This window comes from Euleptes europaea, chromosome 14 (genome assembly GCF_029931775.1).
Source record: "Euleptes europaea isolate rEulEur1 chromosome 14, rEulEur1.hap1, whole genome shotgun sequence".
NCBI classification, from domain to species: domain Eukaryota; kingdom Metazoa; phylum Chordata; class Lepidosauria; order Squamata; family Sphaerodactylidae; genus Euleptes; species Euleptes europaea.
In genome coordinates, this window is record NC_079325.1 from 42,710,100 (window position 1) to 42,736,757 (window position 26,658).

At 44.9% G+C, this 26,658-nt stretch overlaps 1 protein-coding gene across 2 annotated transcripts in view; it reads left to right on the top strand.

Moving 5' to 3' along the window:
* Positions 1-26,658, top strand: part of KCNT1 (potassium sodium-activated channel subfamily T member 1) — a 173,555-nt gene that overhangs the window by 126,764 nt on the left and 20,133 nt on the right. For both annotated transcript variants that reach the window (XM_056860215.1, XM_056860216.1), the window contains exons 15-27: positions 956-1,064; positions 5,044-5,193; positions 7,208-7,446; positions 11,726-11,942; positions 14,567-14,672; positions 17,829-18,001; positions 19,653-19,724; positions 20,410-20,544; positions 22,573-22,684; positions 23,840-23,941; positions 25,042-25,125; positions 25,890-26,018; positions 26,592-26,612. In XM_056860215.1, coding sequence (XP_056716193.1) covers positions 956-1,064; positions 5,044-5,193; positions 7,208-7,446; positions 11,726-11,942; positions 14,567-14,672; positions 17,829-18,001; positions 19,653-19,724; positions 20,410-20,544; positions 22,573-22,684; positions 23,840-23,941; positions 25,042-25,125; positions 25,890-26,018; positions 26,592-26,612 — 1,649 coding nt within the window. The remainder of the gene's footprint in view (positions 1-955; positions 1,065-5,043; positions 5,194-7,207; positions 7,447-11,725; positions 11,943-14,566; positions 14,673-17,828; positions 18,002-19,652; positions 19,725-20,409; positions 20,545-22,572; positions 22,685-23,839; positions 23,942-25,041; positions 25,126-25,889; positions 26,019-26,591; positions 26,613-26,658) is intronic.

A 26,658-nucleotide genomic window follows, 5' to 3' on the forward strand; every position in this document is an offset into this window, starting at 1 on the left:
TTAGATAGGGCAGAGGGCTTGGAAATAATTCTTGTATGATGTGCACACCCTCCATACCACCTTCCCCTGAGGGGTCTGGAGAATGTGCATACTTACATTCTTTGATTGACATTTGTTATCTCTCCAATGGGTATATAAAGTATATAACCCCGCTCTTATCTTTGTCCCAGTGCTCCATGCCAAAATCACACGTGCTTTGCTCATGCTTGGTTTGGAGACGGAATATATTCCCTATTATTATATATTTGCATTAATGTGTTTCTGAGGTTGTATCTGCTATGCACGTTTCCTTTTCAGTTTGCTCTGTGATCTAATAAATAGTTGTGAAGAGTTTAAATGTTTTATGTCTCTCTCTCTCCTTGCAAATCTGGGCATAAAGGCAAGAACTCAGGGAGACTCCCCGAGCTCCAGGACCCTGAACCTGGGGTCTCCTTAGCTCCAGGACTCAGGATTTTCCCCACATACATATTGTACACAATTCTGAAAAATGCATACATTTTATGGAAATATCGAGAATGTGGAAACAGAAAATGGTATGAAAATAAAAGAATCCCAGGTTCAATTTGCACAAGGGAGAAGCACAATCGAAACAGAGCCTTTCAGACCGAAACAGCTGAAAGGAGAAACTCATGGTTTTGAAAGTCTTAAGGCTACAATTGCAAGTGCACTTGCAAGAATGAAAATGGTTTGGTATAGAAGGGTTAATGTATCCAAAAAATAGTGATGATCTGGTGCACAGCAAATGCTTGTGAGAGGCAGAAATTAGGCGTTCCACCAGATCAGAGAATCTTTGCAAACCTCTCTGTTGATTCACTCACAAACTGACATACCTACCTGAATGGAAGTCAGCCCTGAATGTAAGACAATTTTCAGTGCATAGAAATTCCATGCTGGGGCCCCCCAAATACCGTATTGTGCTATGAGAATAACTGCACGGCTCTTTTAAATATTTCAGATCATGTGGTCTGCGAAGAGGAATGCAAATACGCCATGCTGGCTCTGAATTGTGTCTGCCCGGCGACCTCAACTCTCGTCACGCTCCTAGTTCACACCTCCAGAGGACAGTAAGTAAATGAATTGTCAATAAGTTCACGTACGGGAAAAACAGAACTACTGCACTGTTAGTGGTAAACACACTGTAAAGACTGAAGGAAAGCATATGTTTTAACTGTGGTGGAACTGGTTTTAATTATACAGGTTGAGTATCCCTTATCCAAAATGCTTAGGACCAGAAGTGTTTCAGATTTTGGATTTTTTTCAGCTTTTGAAATATTTGCGTAAACATTGAGATATCTTGGGCACAACTGCCCTTTGTGGGTGTGCCTGCGTGGGGGAATTTGGGCATGCGCAAAAAAAGGTATATTGCAGCTGCAGTGGGCTGGGAGGGTCTTTTTTCCCTTGGGGATGCTGAATAAACTGCCTGTTGTGAACCAGTGTGGTGTAGTGGTTAAGAGCTGAGGTTAAGAGCGGTGGACTCTAATCTGGAGAACCAGGTTTGATTCCCCTCTCCTCTACGTGAGCGGCGGACTCTAATCTGGTGAACCAGGTTGGTTTCCCCACTCCTACGTATGAAGCCAACTGGGTGACCTTGGGCTAGTCACACTCTCTCAGCCCCATCTACCTCACAGGGTGTCTGTTGTGAGGAGGGGAAAGGAAGGTGAATGTAAGCCAGTTTGATTCTCCCATAAGTGGTACAGAAAGTCGGCATACAAAAACCAACTCTTCTTTTTCTGCTTGCGTTTTGACTGCGACCCGTCACATGAGGTCAGGTGTGGAATTTTCCACTTGTGGCGTCGTGTCAGCTCTCAAAAAGTTTTGGATTTTGGAGCATTTCTGATTTCAACCTGTACATTCCCTGCCCTGCAAAAAAAAAAAAAACCAACCCTGCATTCAAGATACTGCACCCATGCTTAAGAGGCTGTCTTTTCATCTGTAGCTAATTGGTGTTTTTTAAATGGCCACTCCATGAGCTATGGTTCCCACTGTTCATCTAGAATACGATTTTGAATAGCACTGAAACCTCCCATTTGAAAATATATCATGTTGAATTACAACCACGGGTCCCTTTTCGGTTTGCTGGCCTCATAATAAAAATGCAGATGCAAAGACATCGTGTTATTTCCCAGCATGACAGCTGGGATTGAAAGAGGACCGGTATTTTCTGGAGCCTGGGCCATCATTCTCAAACTTGCAGGCTCCAGCAAAAGCCATCGTCCTTCATCACAGTGGCATGCTTTCGCTATCTGGCAACTTGATTCATACACTTCCGTCCAATCTCTCCAGTCAAGCATTGCATGCATCCATAAAATACATCTAGGGAGCATTTCCATCACTTTGTCGTGTAGGATGACCCTGTGGGTTATTTTCCCATTTGGGAGATGTGGCTCACTGGGATTTGAGTAATGAGGAGCCAAAGCAAATTACCGAGATAGCCAAACAGAGGTTGGTGGCATGCCGCCCGGCCTGCTTAGCTCGCTGCTGTCTTATCTACTGGCCTTTGCTTAGCTTTTGGCAGCTAATCTCCGAAAGCCTCCTTCCTCTCGAGATCAGCTGCTGGGACCTCAACTGGAAATGTCCGGTGCCTATTGCCATAGCTCACAACTCATACATATGCACACACACTCAGATAACAGACTTTCCTGGCTTGGATGCAAATACTGATTCTGATCAGGTTCTTAGCCTAACTGACAGCCAGACTCGGTACATGCTGTATGTTAGAGAGCCAACCTAGTGTAATGGTTAGTGTGTGGGACTAGAACTGGGTTGGTCATCCCAGTTCTTCGGAATACCAACACCACGTGGTTTGCCTGCTTATACTTATTATTTGACAACTCCTCGTCTTTCTAGAGCCTTCTGTATAGCTAGACTGAATGCTAACCCCTCTGTGGTTATGCAGGGCAGAATTTTGAATATACCATACCCAGACAGGACCTGTCCTTGCTCTTCTGGCTCTATTGATTCATTAGCTCATGCCCTCTTGGAATGCCGCTTTTATGAGGAACTTCGATCACATCATATCTCCCCCCTTTTAACATATAAATCTAATGCCTCTGTGTCTGACATAATGCCTTTTTTACTAAGTGACAGGGATCCCAAGGCTACATTGTCAGTGGCAAGATTTGTTTCAGTCCTTATATCCTTCAAACATTAGATATATGCTGCTCAAGATCAATGGATCAAGGAGCTTCTAAGGCAGGGGTGGGGAACCTTTTTTCTGCCAAGGGCCATTTGGATATTTATAACATCATTCATGGGCCATATAAAATTATCAACTTAAAAATTAGCCTGCTATATTTGGTCAAACATTTAGCCAAGAGGCATGACTGGAGACGGCTCCGAATGTCTGCCACATAGAGAGACTCACTTTTGAGCTCTGCTGTCCCCAGCAGGTCCCAAGAGATTCAGGCAGGGCAGCATCCTTCTGAGCTAGAGATCTGCCAGGACCCATGAAGGGCCAGACCAAATGATTTCGAGGGCCTTATACGGCCCCCGGGCCTGATGTTCCCCACCCCTGTTCTAAGGGATAAAGGAAAGGAAGGAAAGAACTGGGTTGGATTCAGTCATGAAACTCACTGGGGCCAGTCACTCAGCTTTACTTACACCTCAGGGTTGTTGTGAGGATAAAAGTAGGGGCGGGGAGTGCTGGTGACTCCTGGCTGTGTAAGGTGATGGAGAACAAGGCATTATACAAATTTAAATTCATAAATAAATGGAAAGCCATGCTGCTTCCACTTGCATCACCACTGCAAATACAGAGACGTATGAGTATTAGTTATAGCAAGAGCCAGCGTGGTGTAGTGGCTAAAAGCGGCAAACTCTAATCTGGAGAACTGGGTTTGATTCCCCACTCCTACACATGAAGCACTTCCTCAGCACTTCAGTCAGCTGAGATCAGAACCATACTAGGAGAGGGGTATGAGCTGCAGATCTCTGCAGGCTTTGCTGAATACAACCCAATATTCTGACACTTTAAAAAAAATAAAAGCACTCCCTCATGGGAAAGGAAAATGAATGCGCTGGTAATTTATAGAATATAACGATGGGTGTTAGGCAGCTGTTTTGCTAAGGAGCAGTCCCAGCTTTCTGAAGATCCCGTTATCATTGCCTTTTTGCTCATAACAATAATAGCAATGTCTGGCCCGGGGATCCATCCAGCCCACCCACATTTCCCCCCTTGGTCCATGTAAGCCTACTTCGAAAGGCCTTGCTCATCTGATGTGATCTAAGGATGAGATACTGCCAGGTGAAGAAGAAATGTGGTCACAGAAGGAGGAGGATTTTATATGCCAACTTAAGGAAGAATCAAACCGGCTTACAAACACCTTCTCTTCCCACAACAGACACCCTCTGAGGTAGGTGGGGCTGAGAGAGTGTGACTAGCCCAAGGTCACCCAGCTGGCTTCATGTGTAGGAGTGGGGAAACAAATCCAGTTCACCAGATTAGCCTCTGCCGCTCATGTGGAAGACAAGTCATGGCACAGAGCTAGAGCAGCATCTTTTGTATGCAGAAGGTCCAAAATCCTGTCCCTGGCAGCTCCACTGAAAAGAGAATCAGAAGCAAGATCTTGTGGGCCCCTGCACTGGCGGAGGCCTTCGTTGGCCGCCAAAGGCCTTTGGGTCGAGCCGCCAGCGCGGCTCAGGAATGGGCTGTTATTCATCTATATCATTGGTTCTCAACCAGGGGTCCATGGACCCCAGGGGTCCGCGAGAACTAAATTAAGGTCCGCGAAACAAAGTTATAAACCCATAATAAATTAATATTTTCAATTAAAAGTTCTCTATTATAAAAATATATATTCAAATGTTATTCTAAGTTTAATGTTTAACTAACAGTTATGATTAAAGTTTATTTTCAAATTCTCAGAATTTTTTTTTTTTGAACCTTGGGGCCCCTGCACCGATCAAAAAAGTCCTAGTGGTCCCTGGTCTAAAAAAGGTTGGGAACCACTGATCTATATGTATGTTCAGAAGTATACTGAGGAGCTCTGGATTCTGACTGTGAAGCCTAATGGGTGCTTTTCTTTTTATAACATCTGTTTCCAGAGAGGGGCAAGAATCTCCAGAGCAGTGGCAAAGAATGTATGGGCGTTGCTCGGGCAATGAGGTATACCACATCCGGATGGGCGACAGCAAGTTTTTCATGGAGTATGATGGGAAAAGCTTCACCTACGCATCTTTCCACGCACACAAAAAGTGAGAGGAACATGCCTTGTGTGGCTTTGTGGGTGGGGGGGTGAGGGAGCAGTTCTCGCAGACAGTGCAAATTAATTTGAAAGGGCTGTATCAGAGTGGATTTGCGGGTGACGAGGGAGCACCCAAAGAGAAAGAATTGGGGCATCTTGAGAGCCAGCGAAGGGTAGTGGTTGCTGTATCAAACTAGGACCCCGGGAGAGCTAGGTTCAAATCTCCTCCCCCCAGCCATGAAATGTATTGGCTCGTCTTGAGCCACTTTCTCTCAGCCCTAAATTTGTTGTGTGGATAAAATGGAAAAAGAGATAATCGGTGTCCTCTGCAAAATGTGACAGAGCATCTTCTTGGGGGTCAACAGGATGACGAGTTAAGAAACATACGTCCTCTTATAGCAACTATAAATAAAGCAACAAAAAAGAAAAGCATAAGGGAAACAAAAGAAACCTAAAGCAAGATTTGAGTCCATATTCAGAAAGGACCTGCCCATGTTCTTCTGGTTGTATTGATTCTGGAACGTGCTCCTGGAATGGCGTTTTTATGAGGATCTAAGATCAAGTTATATCATTCCTCTTCTAACAGATTGGACTAGTTACCTCTGTGTCTGAGTTAATACCTTATTTATTAAGTGACAGCAATCCTAAGGTTGTATTGGCATTGGCAAAATTTATCTTGGTCCTTATATCCCTTAAACAATAGTTTTAGAATTATGCTGCTCAAGATTTAGGAATCAAGGAGCTTCTAAGGGAGGAAAGGAAAGGAAAGGAAAGGAAGATTTCCACAGTTATAAGCTTTTGAGAATCAAAACTCCCTTCATCAGTAACCTTGAATGCCAGATATCTAAAATTTAAATTCAATGGATAAATAAGAACAGAGAACATCCCCTTTTTGTTCTTCCAGGGTGACAGGCGCATGTATGAATCTTGCTATCAGAACAGAATAGAGTTGCCAATCTCCTGGTGGGCAAGGAGGTCTCCCAGAATAATAACTGATCTCCAGATGATAGAGATTAGTTCCCCTGGAGCAGGGGTGGGGAACGTCAGGCCCGGGGGCCGTTTAAGGCCCGCGAAATCATATGGTCTGGCCCTTCGTGGGTCCTGGCAGATCTCTAGCTCAGAAGGATCTAAGACTGGTGATCCGTACCCTCCCGCAGTCAGGAATAGCCTCTATTCAAGGCAGATGTGAGTTTGTTTTGCTGAGAAAAGGAACCTTTCCCCCCCCCCTTGCAGAAGAGTCTTTAGCTATGGAGTTGCTAGGACTGCCCAAGAAACTGTGTTAACCCTTTCCCACCCGGGCCATGGAGAAACGTATTGGCCGGCTAATTTTTAAGTTGATAATTTTGTATGGCCCGCAAATGATGTTATAAATATCCAAATGGCCCTTGGCAGAAAAAAGGTTCCCCACCCCTGCCCTGGAGGAAATGGCTGCTTTGGAGGTTGAATTGTATGGAGTTATATCCTGCCGAGGCCCCTCCCCTCCCCAGGCTCCACCCCCGAATCTCCAGGAATTTTCCAAAGCAGAGCTGGCAACCCTAGATCTAGGGTTGCCAGCCTCCAGGTGGTGGCTGGAGATCTCCTGGAATTAAAAGTGGTCTCCAGGCGACAAAGAGCAGTTCGCCTGGAGAAAATGGCCCCTTTGGAAGGTAGACTGTGTTGCGCTATATTCCATTAAAGTCCTCCCCTCCTTCCTCAGGCTCCACCCCCAAAATCTCCAGGTATTTTTCCAACATGGAACTGGCAAGCTTACCAAGAACTCAAATGTGTGGTGGGTTTGAATTTGAGCCTGGAAAGGGATTTAGTTTATGTGACACCACAGAGCCTTGGGCAAAAGACAAAACTGCAGAGAAAAGAGCCAAAGGAAGAAGAAAGACAGGCCAAACTAAGATATCCTAGTGTTCCAGAATTTCCCCCCAACCTATATTTTATCTCCTCCCTGCCCCAACCACAAGTTTTTTAAAAAAAATATCCACATGGTGGTTGAATGTTGGGTTCCATCCAGGGCCTTTGGGTGCTTCTTCCAGGTACGGCGTCTGCTTGATAGGTGTGAGAAGAGAGGATAACAAAAGCATCCTCCTCAACCCTGGACCGCGGCACATCATGTCGGCGTCGGACACTTGCTTCTACATCAACATCACAAAGGAGGAGAACTCGGCCTTCATATTCAAACAGGAAGAGAAGCAGAAGAAGAAAGGGTTTTCTGGGAGGGGTATCTATGACGGACCATCAAGGTTACCAGTCCACAGCATCATTGCCAGCATGGGTGAGATGTCCCAGACCTTGTGTTTTCTTTCCTAGTGGTGCCCTGTGAGACAGACTTTTATTTTTAAACAGATGAAGCAGCCCTATGACAAATTAGGCCGTTGATCCATCTAGGTCAGCCTTGCCTACCCTGGCAGTACCTCAGACAACGGAAGTCCCATCTTTTGCCTGATACACTTTAACTGCCTAGGTTTGATCCAGAGCATCCCGTCGTGATGCGGCGCTTCCAGGGGTAAACCCAGAAGTGATGTAATCATGTCATGCGCAGCCATGCGCGGGTGCGATCACCGGTCCAAGCAGCCCGGGGAATCGGTGGGCAATTGCCCGCCGGAACCAGCAACCTGGCAACCCTAGTTTAGATATAGCATAAAATCTTATTGTCATATTGTGACATTTCTATATTCTTACAAACATGAGAGCTAGCCGCTTGGAAGAAGAAATGAAAAGTGGTACTTTCATTCTAACAAGCACAAGTGAGGCCAAAGTGTATCTCCCATCTGAAGGCAGAGCTGGAAACTAAAAACACAGTAAACTGTGTCCCCGTTTTCTCTCTGCCAGCCTTATCTTGCTCTGTTGTATTGCCTTCCTAGCAAAACACAAATGTGTTTGCCAAATGCAATTTTCTTGTTGCTCGCCAGCGGGGATCTTTGCACAAAAGATGAAAGACGCATAGGATGATTGTTCTCCAAGAAAATAAGCTTGCATTCAGCAAGCAGGCCGGAAAGGGGAGAAGGGCGGGGGGGGGGGGAGAGAAGCTTAGGAAAATCACCACTTGCAAAACTAAATCAGTATATGCTTACAGTTTTTAAAAAAGCAAAAGCAAGCAGCACCAATTCCAGGGCAATCAGCAAGGGTGCGGGGGATGTCTCTCAGTGGGGTCATGGGATGGGATGTATCTTATTTTGCCTTGGGGTAGGGTTGGAGCGCCCCCCCCCCCACTACATTGCTGAAACTAAGTTGATTTGGATCTGGGAAGTTCCTGGGTAGGAGACGTTGGAGCTCCAGCTTTGGAAATTGCCTTGAGTTCCATAATGGAAGGAAGGCAGGATGTAAATATAAAAGAAGATTTGAACATTCATTCATTTACAAAGAAATATTTGTCCCTATTTGCTGGCCACAGATGGATCAGGCATTTTTGCCAGCGTGGTGTAGTGGTTAAGGGCGGTGGTTTGGAGCGGTGGACTCTGATCTGGAGAACCGGGTTTCATCCCCCACTCCTCCACGTGAGCGGTAGACGCTAATCTGGTGAACTGGATTTGTTTCCTCACTCCTACACATGAAACCAGCTGGGTGACCTTGGGCTAGTCACAGCTCTCTTAGAGCTCTCTCAGCCCTACCTACCTCACAGGGTGTCTGTTGTGGGGAGGGGGAGGGGAGGTGATTGTAAGCCAGTTTGATTCTTCCTTAAGTGGTAGAGAAAGCATATAAAAACCAACTTCTCTTCTTCCTCCTCCTCCTCCTCCTCTTCTTCTTCTTCTTCTCCCCCCCCCTTTTATTCCCCTCACAACACCACTGCTGATAGATTAGCCCAAGACCACCTAGAATCTACTTCATGGTAGATTCAAGAGAAAATGAATGAATCCTAATCTAACTTGCTAACCATTACACAACACTGGCTCTCAATAATGCCTTCCTCACCTGTGAGGAAATTAGGCTGGGATCACAGGACTGGATTCATGCTGGTTTTTACAACCTTGGGTTAAGACCTTTTGTTTTATGGGAAATTCAATTTAAGGAAATGTTCATCTTGTGAAGATTGTATGAGGAACAATGAAAGGAAGTGATTTGTGCACTCTTTCATGTGTATACTAATACTGAATCTTGATGTGGAAAATATTTATGTGATCAATTATGGGCAAGGATCCAGGGGTTACAGTTCCTGATGCAAATCTGGGTGAAGAATTATGATCTGGTTTTTAAAAAATCATTAAGTTTCTTGCTTATGGAGGGAAAATATGTTGCTTTATCTTTGGCATTTAACTCTGGCTAGACTGAATGAAGGAGCCCCGTGGCACAGAGTGGTAAGCTGCAGTACTGCAGTCCAAGCTCTGCTCACAACCTGAGTTCGATCCCGACGGAAGTTGGTTTCAGGTAGCCGGCTCAAGGTTGACTTAGCCTTCCATCCTTCCGAGGTCGGTAAAATGAGGACATACCGGTAGCTTACTGGGGGTAAAGGGAAGATGACTGGGGAAGGCACTGGCAAACCACCCCATAAACAAAATCTTCCTAGTAAATGTCGGGATGTGACGTCACCCCGTGGGTCAGGAATGACCCGGTGCTTGCACAGGGGACCTTTACCTTTAGACTGAATGAAATGTTCCATGTCAGTAGAGCTAAGGGTTGGAAATACTCTGTAGCAGATTGGGCTTTTATCATGGATGCTGGGAATTTAATGATATTCAAAGGGTATAAACTATTAAGTCCTATTGCTTAAAAGCCCAGTGTTGTTGAGTTCCTGTCAATTGATGGTACTGATGAACCTTGTGGATTGCTTAAGGGAGGAAGAATTGTTTTAGTAGTGGGTCTAGCAAGTGGGGAGAAAGGCAATAATAGGGGCTGTGGCTCAGCGGTACAGCCGTGCTTTGCATGCGGAAGATCTCAGGTTCAGTCCCCTGCATCTCCAGTTAAAACGATCTTAGGTAGCAGGTGTCGCAGTTAAAGCACCAAACTCAGATATGGAGGACCCCAGTTCAGATCCCTGCTCTGCTAAGGAATGTTGTTGGGTGACCTTGCTCTCACAGCCTAACCTACCTCACAGGGATGTTGCGACAGCAGCTGCCTGGGTCACCACAGGGAAGAAAAGCGGGGTGTGAATATCTAAGTGAAGATCCAGGGAATACGTGCCATCGAAGTGCACATGAGAAGGTTGGGAACCCAATTATTTCCAGCTCTTGCTGAAACCAGTCTTTGAGCCGGTGCCAAGGCTGTGTGATGTCGCACAGAGAGAGCGGTGGGTGAGATGCAAACGGGCCTATTTTTTGCCGTCCCTGAATCATTTTCCCTACACAGCAGCAGCTCCTTTCCACCCACAGCTCAGGCTCGATGAAAGGTTTTCCTCCCCACTCCCTTCCCCCAAGCAGCCTCAAGGATTATTCTCCCATTTTCCTCGGGTTTGCCAATTAGCATCCAGTGCCGGTTTTCAATCGCAGCTATGATTCATGACCGAAGCCAAGACAGTTACCCAGACGGCTGGGCGTGATGGGGCTCATAACGTTGCTTTGTATCAAGCCTCCGTCCTGGTTATTACCCGTCTATGTTCACTTTGCGGAATAAAGAACCCTTTGCATTTAAGACAAAAAAAGATCCATGAAAAGACAGGCGGGGAGGGGACCTGACAGAGGGGAGAAAACTCAAGGAGTTTTTCCTGCTTGAGATTTTTGTATTGATGAATATGTAAGAAATTATTCTCCACTCCCCCCATCCCACGTGTGTGCAGTCTGTGGTAGCTTTCAGCTTCATAAGTGTGTCTTTTCCCTGTTCCACATTAGCAATATGCAAACGTGCTGCAATAAAACTCAGCCCTACATGCAAGCAGACTGAGAGTGGGTTATGTATGTGTGTTTTGTGATTGTGCTAGGGTTGCCAACCTCCAGGTACTAGCTGGAGATCTCCTGCTATTATAACTAATCTCCAGCCGATAGAGATCAGCTCACCTGGAGAAAATGGCCTCTTTGGCAATTGGACTCTATTTAGGGTTGTCATCTCTGGGTTGGAAAGTATCTGGAGATTTTGGGGGTGGAGCCTAAGGAGATCAGGGTTTGGAGAGGGGAGGGACTTCAATACCATAGAGTCCAATTGCCAAAGCAGCCATTTTCTCCTGGGCAACTGATCTCTATTAGCTGTAGATCAGTTGTAATAGCGGGAGATCTCCAGCCACCACCTGGAGGTTGGCGACCCCAACTCTATGGCATTGAAGTCCCTCCCCAAACCCCACCCTCCTCAGGCTCCGCCCCAAAAACCTCCCGCCGGTGGCGAAGAGGGACCTGGCAACCTAGACTGTGCACATGTGCATCAGTAACGTAGAGAGGGGGGGAAAGGAAAATGAAGGAATTCATCATATCACACAAGCTCCAGAATTAAGATTAGAAATTCTCCTAGTTAAACTGGAATCGAGGAGGAAAGAGGCAATGGTTGGTCGCTCTGGATTGTCCAAATCTTTGCAAGAGGGCTCTGCCCACTGGTTTGAAGGACCTGTAGTCTCCCCCTGCCCCCCTGCCCCCAACCAACTTGTGGTTGAATTAGCAAGTAGCCGATGCCTGATGCCTCTTATTCTGTTTCAGGCACAGTGGCCATGGACCTGCAGAACACAGAGTGTCGGCCGGCCAACAACAGCAAGCTCACCTTGCCGGCGGAGAACGGTTCAGGGAAAAGGAGGCCCAGCATCGCCCCGGTCCTGGAGGTGGCCGACAGTTCTTCCCTCTTACCTTGTGATATGCTCAGCGACCAGTCAGAGGATGAGATGACTCAGTCAGACGATGAAGGCCTGACTGTTACCGAGTTAGTGAGCCATTGGTTAATCTCTTTGTTCCGGGCTAGAAAGTCACGGGGACAGCAGGTGAAGTGATGGAATGGTTCCTGTGCTGTGTTGTGTCAGAATGCAGATGGTGGAATCACATGATTTGAATTTTTTCTTTGCCTTTTTTTTTTAAAAAAAGTTCCCTGCATGTGGAAAACAAGGGTTTCAAGGTTCTACCCTATTTCTTGCTTGCTAGTTTTAAACATGCAGGGAAATGTTTCTCTTTGAGAGAGAAGCATTTGATCATGCCGCAGACCTACCCGTAGTGTGAAGCAGTGCAGGCGTGAAACACTTTACCACCTCTTCTGCTGTTTGTGAACGAGGCATCAGTGCATGTGTGTTTTTAGACCCCTGCTAAATTCCAGTGGGATTCTTGCAAGCTTCTTCTGTCCGAGCCACTCTCATGGGGCTCTGAAACTAGACCCTGGCATTTCAGCAGGACTTCAAATGCTGCCCCATGAAGATACCAAAGCAGATCCTTTTGTGTGGGCAAAAATCAGTGAGCAGAAGTCATCTAGATGAGGGATCGAGGGATCACAAAGAGCTGATCACCAGCCACCTCCCTCTGTACAAGCGCCAAACCAGCCACTGAGCATCTAAACTGAGCAGCAGGTCACCTGCACAAGCCATTTTCTGTGCTTGGCAGACTCTTTCCCCCTCCAACACCAAAGCGCAACACCAGCTTTGTTCGGACCCGCTCCGGGCGGGAACCCGATCCTGCAGACCCCAATCTAATGTTGGGGGGCTGTAAACCTGCATTTCCAGCCCACTGAGACTTCTAAAGGGTTAGCAATCTCTCCTTGCTGGTGCGGTTGCGAGCAGCTAGCTGAGGCTAGACTGGTCGGCAGCCATTTCCACCCGGAAGTGAACTACAGTGCCTGAGCATAATCTACTAAGGTCTCTTTTATCACCCGCTTCTACCATCTAGATTGCTCCTGGGTATTAGTGAAATAACCTTTACAGTTAATTGAAAAGCATCAGATTGTGTTGACGTTTGGGACACCCCAATTTAAGAAGGATGTAGACAGGCTGGAACATGTCCAGAGGAGGGCAACAAAGATGTTGAGGGGTCTGGAGACCAAGTCCTATGAGGAAAGGTTGAAGGAGCTGGGTATATTTAGCCCAGAGAGGAGACGACTGAGAGGGGATATGATAACCATCTTCAAGTACTTGAAGGGCTTTCATATAGAGGATGGTGCCGAGTTGTTTTCTGTTGCCCCAGAAGGTCGGAACAGACATCCAAAGAGTTTCCAGCTAAACATTAGGAAGAACTTTCTAACAGTTACTGCGGTTCCTCAGTGGAACAGGCTTTCTTGGGAGGTGGTGAGCTCTCCTTCCCTGGAGGTTTTTAAGCAGAGGCTAGATGGCAATCTGTCAGCAATGCTGATTCTGTGAACTTAGGCAGATCATGAGAAGGAAGGCAGGAATGGTTGCGTCAATGTTTGGCACTCGTGGCCTTTTCTTGCATGCCCAGGGTAGTGCCGATTGCCAATTTATGGTCAGAAAGCAATTTTCCTCCTGGCCAGGTTGGCCAGGGATCCTGGAGGGTTTGTTTGTTTTTTGTTATCTTCTGGGCGTGGAATAGGGGTCACTGGGGGTATAAGGGAAGGTAGTTGTGAATTTCCTGCATTGAGCAGGGGGTTGGACTAGATGACCCTGGTGGTTCCTTCCAACTCTGTGATTCTATGATTCTAAGTCCATGGACACTACTTGGAGCTTTTGCTTTGTTCAGCATTGCTTTAAAGAACACCCCAGTTGAAGGAACAGCAGCTTTGACCTGCCTGGGTAGTTAGAACAAATACACAGCATGGCTTTTCATTTCATCTAGCTGTTCCTGCAGATCTCACCTGAGATCAAGTGTTTTCAAGTCCCCAAAGGACATTACTGCATCCCTACAGTGAAATGCAAAGTCTGCATTTTACAGCCATAGAACTATTCTACTTTGAAGTCCTGCTAATAAGGTTGGCTGTGTGGCCTTTTGTGGGTTATGGTGTGTAAAAAGCCATCAGCTCTGTGCTCCGTGTATCGGAAGACTCGGCAAGACTCCAGCTTGCTGTTTTGCCAAAAGCAGGGCCGTGCATTTTTATTACGATTTCCTGCACTAAAAACCTATTTGCATAAATTAACTTCCCATTAACGGTTTTCTGCTTTATTTCAGCCGTATTATTGGGTGGCATTCTTTAATTTGCTTCCAAAATCCCCGCCGAGCCCCTGGGAGAAATGCATTTTATTTTGGGTGGCGCCACACTGCCATCTTGTGGACATGTTTGGAAATGCTGAAATGTTTTGAGAAATCCCTACATGAGTGCCAAACTAAATGTGATGCTGCCATTTTCAAGCGATTTAAAAAAATGCTACAAGTACAGCAGTCTGAGGCTCTCTTGTTTCCCCATGCACACATTTTGAAATGCTGAAACAGCTATGTGGGGGGGGGGGAGAGGTTGTAACCATTATTTGCACTTGAAAAGGCATGGGACGGGAATAAGAGCAGTTTAGCCCTCTGTGCTGCAGGTTTCCGGCATTTTTAGATTTCTTTTAAATGGTGGCACCTAGTTTGGCCTTAAGTCCCAAGCTAAATCCTGATCTGTCATCTTGTTTTGTCCAGGTATGTGAAAGGGTACCCTCCCAACTCGCCCTACATCGGAAGTTCTCCCACATTATGCCATCTTTTACCTGTCAAAGCTCCTTTTTGCTGCTTGCGCTTGGATAAGGTGAGAGAAGAGATGTCTGGATGTGCCCTTTCTGTCTCTCTCCCTCATCCCCCATTGCATAAATTTACTGAGGGGGAAAATTGGTGTGAGGAAATAGGAAATAAAGGCTCACATGTTATGATTTGCACAATTAGATTAAAGGCATTTTTAAAGTTCTATAACTTTTGGGGACCCCAAAGCGGTTTACATCATTCTCGTCTCCTCTGTTTAATCCTCACAACAATCCTGTGAGGTGAGTTAGGCTGAGAGTATGCGACTGGCCCAGGGCCACCCAGCAAGCTTCCATGGCACGAGCGGGGATTTGAACTTGGATTTCCCAGATCCTACTCTGACGCTTTAACCACTACACCACGCTTGCTCTGCCTGCCTCTCCAGTTCTCACAGATCCTAGCCTGCTACTCCAGCTGCCCCACCGTACTGGTTTTGTGTGTTTAGAGAGGTGCCCATCAATCTCTGGGTCAGGGCTCGCATGAATGATGCAGAACTACAAACCTTTATAAAGATGCTCTTCTCCCCCCCCCCCTTTGGAAGAACCTGTTCTTGAGATCAAGTATGTCATGCCTTCCTGTCTGTCTTTGCATGCACAGTGTGTGTTCAAAGGATCCCTTGTTAGCACGGGTCAGTTCAGAGAGGCCTCCCCATTTGCAAAAGCTCTCTCCTGCCTTCTTTCACTGCCCTTCCCCCACCCCGCACACAATCTGGCCAAAATCTAATTAAACATGGGTGTTAGTGTCCACACTGACTGCCATTTAATCAGTCGTCACCCACATTTTTCAAGCAGAAACACAATTCAAGAGGGAAAAAATCAGTTATGTATATTGTGCAAACCTGTATTTATAGAGGAATCTTTAAGAGGTTCAGAAACCGCTATTTAGAGCTACCTCTTAAAATTCAGAATTTGCTTCAATACTTACCCAAATCAGTGCTAATTTAAGTCAACAGCAAAACACATTCATTTGAATAAACCAGTTTGTTTCAAGAGACTGTTAATACAGCTAGAGGATGGAAACCACCAGGAATGTCTTCTACGCAAGCTGTATTTATGCACAGCTCTCACATGTGTCCACAGCGAGTGTGTAGGAGAAATTTTACAGCGGCTCAAAAGCTGTACTTAAAAAAACTTTTGCTGTGTGAACCACATGATTTTGTCTCTAGACTCCAACAGTGAAAATGGCCTCCTGATTTCTCTCACAATATCTCCATGTTAGAACAGTAAGTACCAGGGTATAAAATTGAAGGTGGGGGGGAAACTGAAGGAGGGAATCTTCCATCACCACATGTGCTTGGGGATTAAAAACCTTTCCTGAGCTTCAGATGAAAGTTGGAGATGCTCTCTCAGCTCATGTGTTCTGCACCACTCCCTTCATTCCCAGCCTGCTGAGGGGGACTTCAGGGGTCATCTTTGCTGGGGATCCCCAGAATTCCTGGCCCTGGACAAAAAAAACACCCCAACACTGTAACTGTATCAGGATGGTTGTGTTTTCAAGCACTTATTCCAGAAAAAAACTGTTTTTCCCTATACTGCTTTGTCTTCTCTTACTCATATTGCAAAAACTCCCCACAGGGTACGAAGCTTTACAAGATAAAAGGAACAATAAATGGGATGTTGCAGGGACGTGGGAAGAAATGGGGGGGATTTGGGGAGGGAAGAAGATGGCACAGCAGGAGGAGATGTGCATGGAAGACCGATTCTTCGCCTGCTCTGTTTCTGACTGTGATCATTCATCAGCTGCCAATGCCAGATGTTTGCATGTACCAGATAAAGCCTGCTTGCCATGCAAACATTTTGAACATATTGCATGGCTTTATGCCAGCTCGGGTGTCGAATGCAGCCAATGGAAACGGGGGAGGGAGGGAGGGTCTTGCCACCTGCCTTCTCAGGGAGATGTCAACAGTCTAGCCTGCAGGGTTTTGCAGGGCCTTGAACACGGCACCTTGAGTGGACCCCTGGAACACTGAGAGGCTGGTCTCTGCACATCCACTTAGAAAGTATCCAGCCCTTCCCCTGTTACTCATGGGAAAAGATGTCATAAGAACATAAGAAAGGCCAGGCTGGATGAGACCAAGGTCCATCAAGTCCAGCAGTCTGTTCACATAGTGGCCAACCAGATGCCTCTAGGGAGCCCACAAACAAGACAACCACCGCAGCATTATCCTGTCTGTGTTCCAAAGCATCTAATATAATAGGCATGCTCCTCTGATCCTGGAGAGAATAGGTATGCATCATGTCTTGTATCCATTATTACTAGTAGCCAGGGATAGCTCTCTCCTCCATGAACATGTCCTCTCCACTCCCTTCTTAAAGCCTTCCAAGTTGGCAGCCATCACCACATCCTGGGGCAGGGAGTTCCACAACTGAACTATGTGTTGTGTGAAGAAATACTTCCTTTTATCAGTTTTGAATCTCTCACCCTCCAGCTTCAACAGATGACCCCGTGTTTTAGTATTATGAGAAAAGCTTCTCCCTGTCCACTCTCTCCATACCATGTCTTAAAAACAGTACATGGGAAAGGCTCTTGCACATGTCTGCAATGGGGATGAACAGATTTCCCCCTGTTCCCATTCCTTTATCACTGTAGAATGTGTCTATGCCATGTTCTGCTCCTCCTGAATTCCAGTTCAGTTTGGAGAATTTCAGAATTAATTCCAAAATTGGATTATGCATACTTTGACACTGTGTTTTGGTTCTGATCTTTTGCCTCGTTCCTCTCTCCAGTGTTATCATAGTGATAAAACCCTGCCCAAAAGCAGTTTTGATGTGTCAACGTGTACATTTGCATCAAGAATATTTTTGCGGATTGTTTTAATGATGCACTCATGTGCTTCTGTGCATTGGTAGAATACTGCACATATCGAACATAGATACAACTGTAGAAACAAGCACATTGGGGTAGGTTTTCCAGCCAAAATGTCACCTGTGTTTTGAGGGTTTGGTAATCTGCAAATATATTTAAATGCAGTGGTTGATTAATCAGTTAAAAGGCAGGTGTATAATTACCCTTGATTCTTTAATTGACTGATGGCTATATTTCTCATCCATTTAGTTTCTTAGATGGTAAACTTCTGAATAGGATTAACCGCATGAAGCATGATATGGGTCAAAATAAATCATAAAACAATCAACAAATGTGAATTTTTTTCCATTTTTCTTTCCAGGGCTGCAAGCACAACAGTTATGAAGATGCTAAGGCCTATGGCTTTAAGAACAAACTGATAATTGTTTCTGCCGAGACTGCTGGAAATGGGCTCTATAACTTCATTGTCCCTCTCCGTGCATATTATCGGTCGCGGAAGGAGTTAAACCCCATCGTCTTGTTGCTGGACAACAAGTAAGCACTTCTCCGGCTGGGCTTTTCTCGCATACTTCATGGACTGCCAAAAAAAAAAAACAAATCAGTGGGTTATATATCAAATCAAGCCTGAACTGACCCTAGAAGCTAAAATGACTAAACTGAGGCTGTTGTATTTTGGCCACATTATGAGAAGACAAGAGTCACTGGAAAAGACAGTCATGCTAGGAAAAGTTGAGGGCAGCAGGAAAAGAGGAAGACCCAACAAGAGATGGACTGATTCAATAAAGGAAGCCACAGCCCTCAATTTGCAAGATCTGAGCAAGGCTGTCAAAGATAGGACATTTTGGAGGACTTTCATTCATAGGGTCGCCATGAGTCGGAAGCGACTTGACGGCACTTAACACACACACACACAACTGGCCAGAATACTTGCCTTTGATGTTTTCCACCTCCCGTTTGAATGTACTTTACTGTGTTAGGCTACAGACAGAGGATGGCCAGTGAGAAGCTGTGACAGTAATATACTCTTTGGCCTGCTGCCCTCTCTAAGCCTCTGAGAAAGCTGAAGTTTTTCATCGGCCCCCTTGAAGACCAATATAATTTAGGCAGGCTCAGAGAGATCAGAGTGTAACAGGAGCAACCCCACAGGAGGATGAGGACTCAGAGTGTGCAAACATCCCAATCCCATCCCAACCCGAGGCCTTAAAGAGATGGAGGATCAATATTCAACCCCTTGCCCTCAAACAGGGGAGCCAGAAGGAACTCCCAGCGTGGTTTCCCCAGATGACCTTGTGCCGTATCACCATCCTCCTCCTCAGAGTAGCCAACCCAATTCCTGGTAATTCCTCTCTCCCCACCAGTTCCTTCCACCATCCCCAAGCTAGAAAGCTTTGCTTTTAAAATGGGAGACTGTTGTGTGCGGAGGGCTGGCTCTTTGAATTATTCTTCCCAGAATGACTTCATGTCATGGTACATGGATATTGTAGCTTTAATGACTACCCAAATTTAAGCAGAAGGCTCAGGAATCTGCCATGATGATCAGGAATCTGCAACTATGATCAGCCACATGCAGATCTGTCAGTTCTCTGTAGGGTTTTCAACCTCCAGGTAGGGCCGTGAGAGCTCATGGAATTACAACTGATCTCCAGACGACAGAGATCAGTACCCCTGGAGAAAAAGGCTGCTTTGGAGGATGGACTCTATGGCACTGTATCTCGCTGAGGTCCCCCCCTCCCCCAGGCTTCACTGCAAATCTCCAAAAACGTCCCCGCCTACCATTGGCAACCCTAGTTTTCTACATGTGCCACAGCAGTTCCTGATAAGCTGTGTCATGAAAAATGCAGTAACTGTACATGTTAAAAACAATTCAAAATCCTCATTTTAAATTGCAAACAAGTTGTCAAAATGAATGTATAGGGTGTTGAATGCCAGAGAAAACCAGTTCTGTAAACAGGACAAGATAAATCCCCCCCGCCCCAATCATGTTACTGGTGAGGATCTGAGCATAACAAATTGGCAGGTGCCAGTGTAATTTCACACTGGTTATGCTGCCGGGAAGAAACCCATGCCACCCCCAACAATATTAGTACTATTAGCTGAGGAATTGATCTTCATTTATATGGCCACAAGCCATGTTTTAAAAATGTAGCCCTATTAAATATTTTGCTTTTTCTATCTCCTTTTGCAGGCCTGATCATCATTTTCTGGAAGCCATCTGCTGTTTCCCCATGGTTTACTATATGGAAGGCAGTATTGATAAGTAAGTATCTGTAGGGCATCTAGATTACTGCACTACTGTCATTCAGCAGAATGCGGTGGTAAAACACTGAGGGGATTTTGGGGGCGGAGCCTGAGGGGGGCAGGGTTTGGGGAGGGGAGGGGCTTCAACGCCATAGAGTCCAACTGCCAAAGCGGCCATTTTCTGCAGGTGAACTGATCTCTATCGGCTGGAGGTGAGTTGTAATAGCAGGAGATCACCAGCTAGTACCTGGAGCAGCAAGAGGTGTTCCAGTAGACGTTGACTTTTACAACTACTCGCATTAGACTTTCCTAATTCGTTGAAGATAGCCATTGTGCTTTATCTAACATTGCTGTCACATTGTGAATAGCTTTGTATATATTTTGTAATTTCTTGATAATCACCTTTGTATTAGTTCTTGTCTTTTGTGTATGTTTTGCACTGTTTCATGAATATATGTTTTTGATGCTATTGCCTGTGCTGTTTTGTTCCTACCAGTATTAACTAACAGTGAAATTGAGTTTTTCTTTGGTTAGTACCTGGAGGTTGGCAACCCTATATATTGTTCTTCTTTTAATTGCCAGCCATATTGGCTAAGCTACCAACACAGCCCTCTCCTGCCCTCCCAAAGGCTGAGTTTGCTCTTTTGATGAGTACCCAGTCCCCGACATACACCCAATGACCTCATAGGCTTCTGTCTTTCTAGCCTTGACAGTTTGCTGCAGTGTGGAATAATTTATGCAGACAATTTGGTGGTGGTTGACAAGGAGAGCACCATGAGCGCTGAGGAGGATTACATGGCCGACGCCAAGACGATCGTCAATGTCCAAACCATGTTCCGGTAAAGTGTGTGTCTGTGGGCAGTGTATTTGCTTTCTGTAACTGTTTGCAGTGTGCCCTAAAGACTTACCACTTTTCTTCTTCTTTTTTTAGTTACTTATGTTATTTATAGTTCGCCTTTCTCACTGAGACTCAAGGTTGATTACACAATGTGTCAATGCATTCAGTAGGATGAGATATCTGATAAGCAATGTAATAGGACTAGGACTGCAGAAATCAGATCGATATTAGACATGATGCAGAAAAAATGTACTACATCAGTAGAAAACAGTGCAGTAAGAGAAACATTGTGTATACAGCAAACAGATAATCCATATTGTATTTATTTTATTAATTTAAAACATTTATTAGCTGCCTTTATTCCTTATGGAGCTCAAGGCAGGTTACAATATAAATAAAATAACTAAAATATAGTACATACAAAAACATTTTTTTTAATCACAACTTTTAAAATCACAATTTAGGATGCTTTAATCAAATGCCAAGAGATCTAAATAGAGTAAATACTGTCAGCTCAATAAAACGTGTGTGTGTGTGAGTTTGTAACTGTTTAAAGTAGAGTTCTGCTGTCCCTTGCTGTAAACACTCAATATCTTGTTAAATTCCTTGTTCTATCCACCAAACCACTAAGCATGGAGCCCTTCTAAAGGAGAAGAGACAATAAATGGTGTCAATTCCTGAGGGAGAAGGAGGGAGAAGTAGAAAATTACCTCAGGTTCCACAGCTTCCTCTCTGTGTGTCTCTCGATCGATCAATTGATAGATAGATAGATAGATAGATAGATAGATAGATAGATAGATAGATAGATAGATAGATAGATAGACAGACAGACAGACAGACAGACAGACAGACAGAGACAGATATGGATATATCTGTCTATCTAAATCTATAGAGATATATAGTTAGAGATATAATGTATTTATCTATCTATTTATCTAATCTATATATATATTTGCTGTCAAGTCACATTTGAATTATGGCATACCCTGGTGGGGTGTTCAAGACAAGAGATGTTCAGAGTTGCCTGCCTCTGCATCACCACCCTGGTATTCCTTGCAGGGAATACCATCCAAATACTTGCCAGGCTCAACCCTGGTTAGCTTCTAAGATCTGACAAGATCAGGCTAGCCTGGGCTATCCAGTCAGGGCTTCCTCTATAATAGCAGCATGTAATCCAGCACAGTTCATCATTAAAAATACCCCTACTGACCAATCGCAACCCACGCTGTAACTAAAATCAACTCCGTCAGTGCTACAAAAAAGATCTGATCGGGTAGGTGTGGAGCTGAGAAAGCAACTGGCCATCACATGGTCCCTCAACCGTTTTTTAGCACCTCTCTCCTCTTATTTTGCTTCATCTGCTGATATAGGCCCCGCTCTCAAACGGAGCCCCCTTTCCTTCCCTTGGCACTAGATGTGGAAGCTGAAAAAATAGGTCCTTCTTCACGCAGTGCAGAATTCTCTGCAAGAAGGATTGTTGGCATCAGCTGATTTTAGGTTTAATTTAAACTCCCCCCTCTCAGACACATACACACACTGCACAAGCAGTGGGGAAGGGGAGTGGCAAACATATGAGTGCATGCATTGGGAATTCGGGGAATGCAAAACAAGAGGAAAGGAAGAAAATGGCAGCAAAGGAAAGACAAGTTTTTGTTTTTAAAAAGAATAGATCAGCATTTATTGCTGCTGATATTTCATTGAGCTGTTCGTAATCATTGATTCTATTGGAAAACTTTGTCTGAGAGTTGGCGTATTCCTTTTTAAAATTAAAACTAATGACCCATCGAGATCCATCTAAGCAAGTATTTTGCTTCCCGCAGTGGCCAGCCAGATGGCTCTAGGAAGCCCCCAGGAAGGGTAGGAAGGAAACAACCTTTCATGCATTGCTTGTGTGCCTTTTGGAAGCACCTGATTGGCCACCACGGGAAACAATATGCTGGGCTAGATGGACCATTGGTCTGATCCAGTTGGGCTCATCTTATGCCCTTCAAAAGGTTACTAATAACTTCACTGCTTTTCCCCTTTCTAGGCTTTTCCCAAGTCTGAGCATCATTACAGAGCTGACGCATCCGTCCAACATGAGGTTCATGCAGTTTCGAGCAAAGGACAGCTATTCATTGGCCCTTTCCAGACTAGAAAAGGTAACAAAGAAATCTGTAGTTCTGATTTGATCTCCTAATTTATGGTGACAGACATGTGGGGAGGCAGAATTTGGAGAAGAATCTTTTGTGCTGGGATCCTTCTCTGTGTCCCCAAAATTCCAAATGTTAAAGAAACTATCAATGGTGCAATTTCCCCCATTTCAGAGCTTTGCTGCTCTTCAATATTTGCACTACAATCCCCATCACTGTCTGCCTCACTCTCTTGAGAGTTTATGGTGAAATCTCAGAGTGGTAATGAGCATGCTGCAGGGATCACTCCAGAAACTACAGGTCACATAATTATCTCTTTTTTTTTTCATGGGATCATGCTGCAGGATCTCATAGAAACACTCTGTGGATACCACTCACACACAAAAAACCCCCCCAAAACACAGTACTTTAATTTTTGAAAAGTAGGACAGAAAACATTTGATGTTCCTTATATATATATATATATATATATATATATATATATATATATATATATATATATATATATATATATATATATATATATATATATATATATATATACACACATATATATAAATTAATATATATATTAATTTTTATAACATAAAACAAAACAAATACAATAATAAAAATATAAAAGAAAAATTAAAAAAAGAAAATACAAAAGAGTATCTATATATGCTAATTAATACATTCATAATTACAAAATTATAAGATTCAAAAAGATACCCCTTCGACCCTCCACCCACCCTACAAAAGTGATCCATCACCCGACTTCCAAAGAAGTTTCTAAACAGTTTTAAAAATATCTATTAAGAATAAAATATAAAAATATTAAAAACTAGTTTCTATAACTCACTAATTAAAGTAGTAAAATCCATTTTTGCCAGTTTATCCCAATATGTGACAGCCTTTGCCCAAGTTTTTTTTTAATTCTTCCATATCTTTTCCATGTAGGAATTCCGTTAATTTGGTGTTCCAAGGCAATATACCTTTATGTATCAGATATTGGGGAGCAAACAGGAAAGAAATGTCGCCTTCATGTCTTACTTGTGAATTTCTCAGAGACATTTGGCTGTCCATTGTTGGAGAGCCTTTTTAGATTAGATGGACTTTGGTCTGATCCAGCAAATCACTTCAGATGTTGTTATCTCTGCATTCTCCCTTCTCCCCCCACCCCAGAGAGAGCGAGAGAATGGCTCCAACTTGGCCTTTATGTTCCGGCTCCCGTTTGCTGCTGGGAGAGTTTTCAGCATCAGCATGTTGGATACGCTGCTTTATCAGGTCAGAATGAAGGATAGCATGGGTGCTCTAATCATACCACCAAGCTGTAGCTGAGACAATTCTTAGGGGCTAGCTGCTTTCTATAGGCATGGGTATGTAGTTTTGTATTTCTGTGCCAGTTCCGTTGCGTAGCCACTCAAATTGCACCTCTGGTAATAGCTCACACGCCCCTTTGTCTCACTGTTCCCTCTAGCCCTCTTGGTTTTTCCTCCTCCTCTCTTTAACTGCCCAAGCCATCATGTGCAGGAAATGCTCCTGTCCCACATGGACACCTTCTATCCCCATTATAAGCAGCTGCCAGCCCTTTCGTTCAATTTTCAGGTCTCCTCCCCTCTGACTTCATAACGCTCTTTCTGTTGAACTTTACCTGACAAGGGAACACCCCTGCGAGGTAATCTCTTCCAGTTCAATGCAGTTTGGTTCCCTCTCCCTGCAATGTTGATTTGCAAACAATGCCATGTTGAGTCACTCTCTGTTGGTTGTCTAAATTGGAGAATGAAGTGGGATTTGGGTAGCAGAATGGACTGTACCATGTCAGGCTTCAGGGGGTGTTCAGCTTTGAATGTTCTTTTGCATTTAAAAAATCTCATTGGAAGAGAAAACTAGTGTAGCTGTGCTGGTTTTCTATTTGCAGGGAGTTAAATTCTTTGTATTTAATCATAGAATCATCAATTAATGCAAATAACACAACAGTAGATTCATAAAACCAATTGCATCAAGAATATCATGAATATTAACTTAGGGGAACGTTCCCGAGAGTGATTCTCCATGGTCCATCCAAAGTTGTTAGAAGCTGTGCCATCATGTTCTCCTTTATGAGTGAGCCAGGGTAAGGCACAGTGGTTTGGGTTGTGGTACAAGCAGTTCAAAAGAGGTTGAGGTCAGGTGGCAAGGCAGTGCTCAAATTTCAGGAGGGTTTCCCTTATAATTTGCACACTGAAGAGAAGGACCTGTAGAGGACTGAGGGGAGGATAGAGGTGTCCATTGGCTGTTAGCATTATCTATCGAGTCAGGTGGAGGGAGAGCTAACAGCCAATTTTTGTGGAGCTGAAAGCCCCACTGTTGAACACCAACAGTTGATGGATCCTTCTTCCTTGCAGTCATTCGTCAAAGACTACATGATCACCATCACAAGATTGTTACTGGGCCTTGACACCACCCCAGGTTCCGGCTACCTCTGTGCCGTAAGTCTTGAATTTTCCTCCATTGGCATCCAAGTGATAGATTTGGTGGTTCACATCTCTTAGCATGCCACAAGGGGTGGGCTTTCTCCCTGCAAGCCACGTTCAGAGTGGGCATGGAAGGGCTGTGGGTCAATGAAGGGATCTGCATCTCAGGGATCCAGTCAGGAAGGAAGCAACCTCCATCTGTGGCCCCAGAGAGCACAGCCCCTCAGTGTACTTGTTAGGGTTGCCAGGTCCCTCTTCACCACCAGCAGGAGGTTTTTGGGGTGGAGCCTGAGGAGGGCATGGTTTGGGGAGGGCAGGGACTTCAATGCCATAGAGTCCAGTTGCCAAAGCGGCCATTTTCTCCAGGTGAGCTGATCTCTATCGGCTGGAGATAAGTTGTAATAGCAGGAGATCTCCAGCTGCTACCTAGAGGCTGGCAACCCAAGTCCTTGTACAGATGGGTTTTGCATCCAGCATAAGATAGATGGCAGTGGTGGCTCCAGGTTTTTGGGGGGAGCTTCTATCAGGGTTGGGAAACATCCCTGCATCAAAGGCCATAGTAACCTTCCATGATTCTCCTTCCTTTGTTATCCTCTCAGCAGTTCTCTGAATAGATTAGGCTCAGGCAGAATGGCTGGCATAAGTCACCCAGGGAGCTTTGTGGCTTAGTGGGGATTTGAACTCACATCTTCCCTGTCCTGCTCTGAAACTCTAGCCTTTACACCCCACTGGTTCTCTTTTCCTCTTTTGCCACTCTCTTTCCCCCTCTTGCTGGGTAGATGAAAATCACCGAGGACGACCTGTGGATCCGGTCATATGGGCGTCTATTCCAGAAGCTGTGCTCTTCAAGCGCTGAGATCCCTATTGGCATCTACAGGACTGAGTCTCACATGTTCTCCACCACTGATGTAAGAAGCACAGCCGATAGAGAAACAACTAGGCTATCACTGTATGGTACCCTGCCTGAAACCCTGGCCTGCTAAATAGAGTCGCAGCTCAGTTTCTCCTTCCTCTCCCGTACCAAATAATTTTACAACCAGAGCTGCCTCATTTAGAGAAAATTGACCAATGAAATCCAGACCTGCCCTTATCTGCCACCACCTGCCATCTTTGGCTGCTCTGCCCGCTTTCTCCTCTTTCCCGGAGTCTCCTTTGCTTCCAAATCTCCCTCACCTCTCCGGCAGCATGGGATCCCTCCTGTCCCCAGACCCTGTATGAACGTTCAGCTTGAGCAGTTCAGAATGTTTGTGAGCATTCCTTGATATCAGGCCAGCTCAGCCCCTTAGTAGGTCGGGCTTCCAAACGACAGGCAGAAGTTATCCTGCATTCATGCCTGTCTTATATTTTAAGGTGAAGACTGAATAGCTGACTTTAAAAAATTTGGCACCTGAACCAGTGTCATAAAAGGGATCAGAACATAATGGTGATATAAGGTACAAAACTTCAAAAATAACCTGTCTCCTTTTTTTTTTTTTTTACAGCCTCACGACATCAGAACACAGGTGAGTACTGTTTCTGCCAAAACTGTTCCCTTCGGAAAAGATCTGT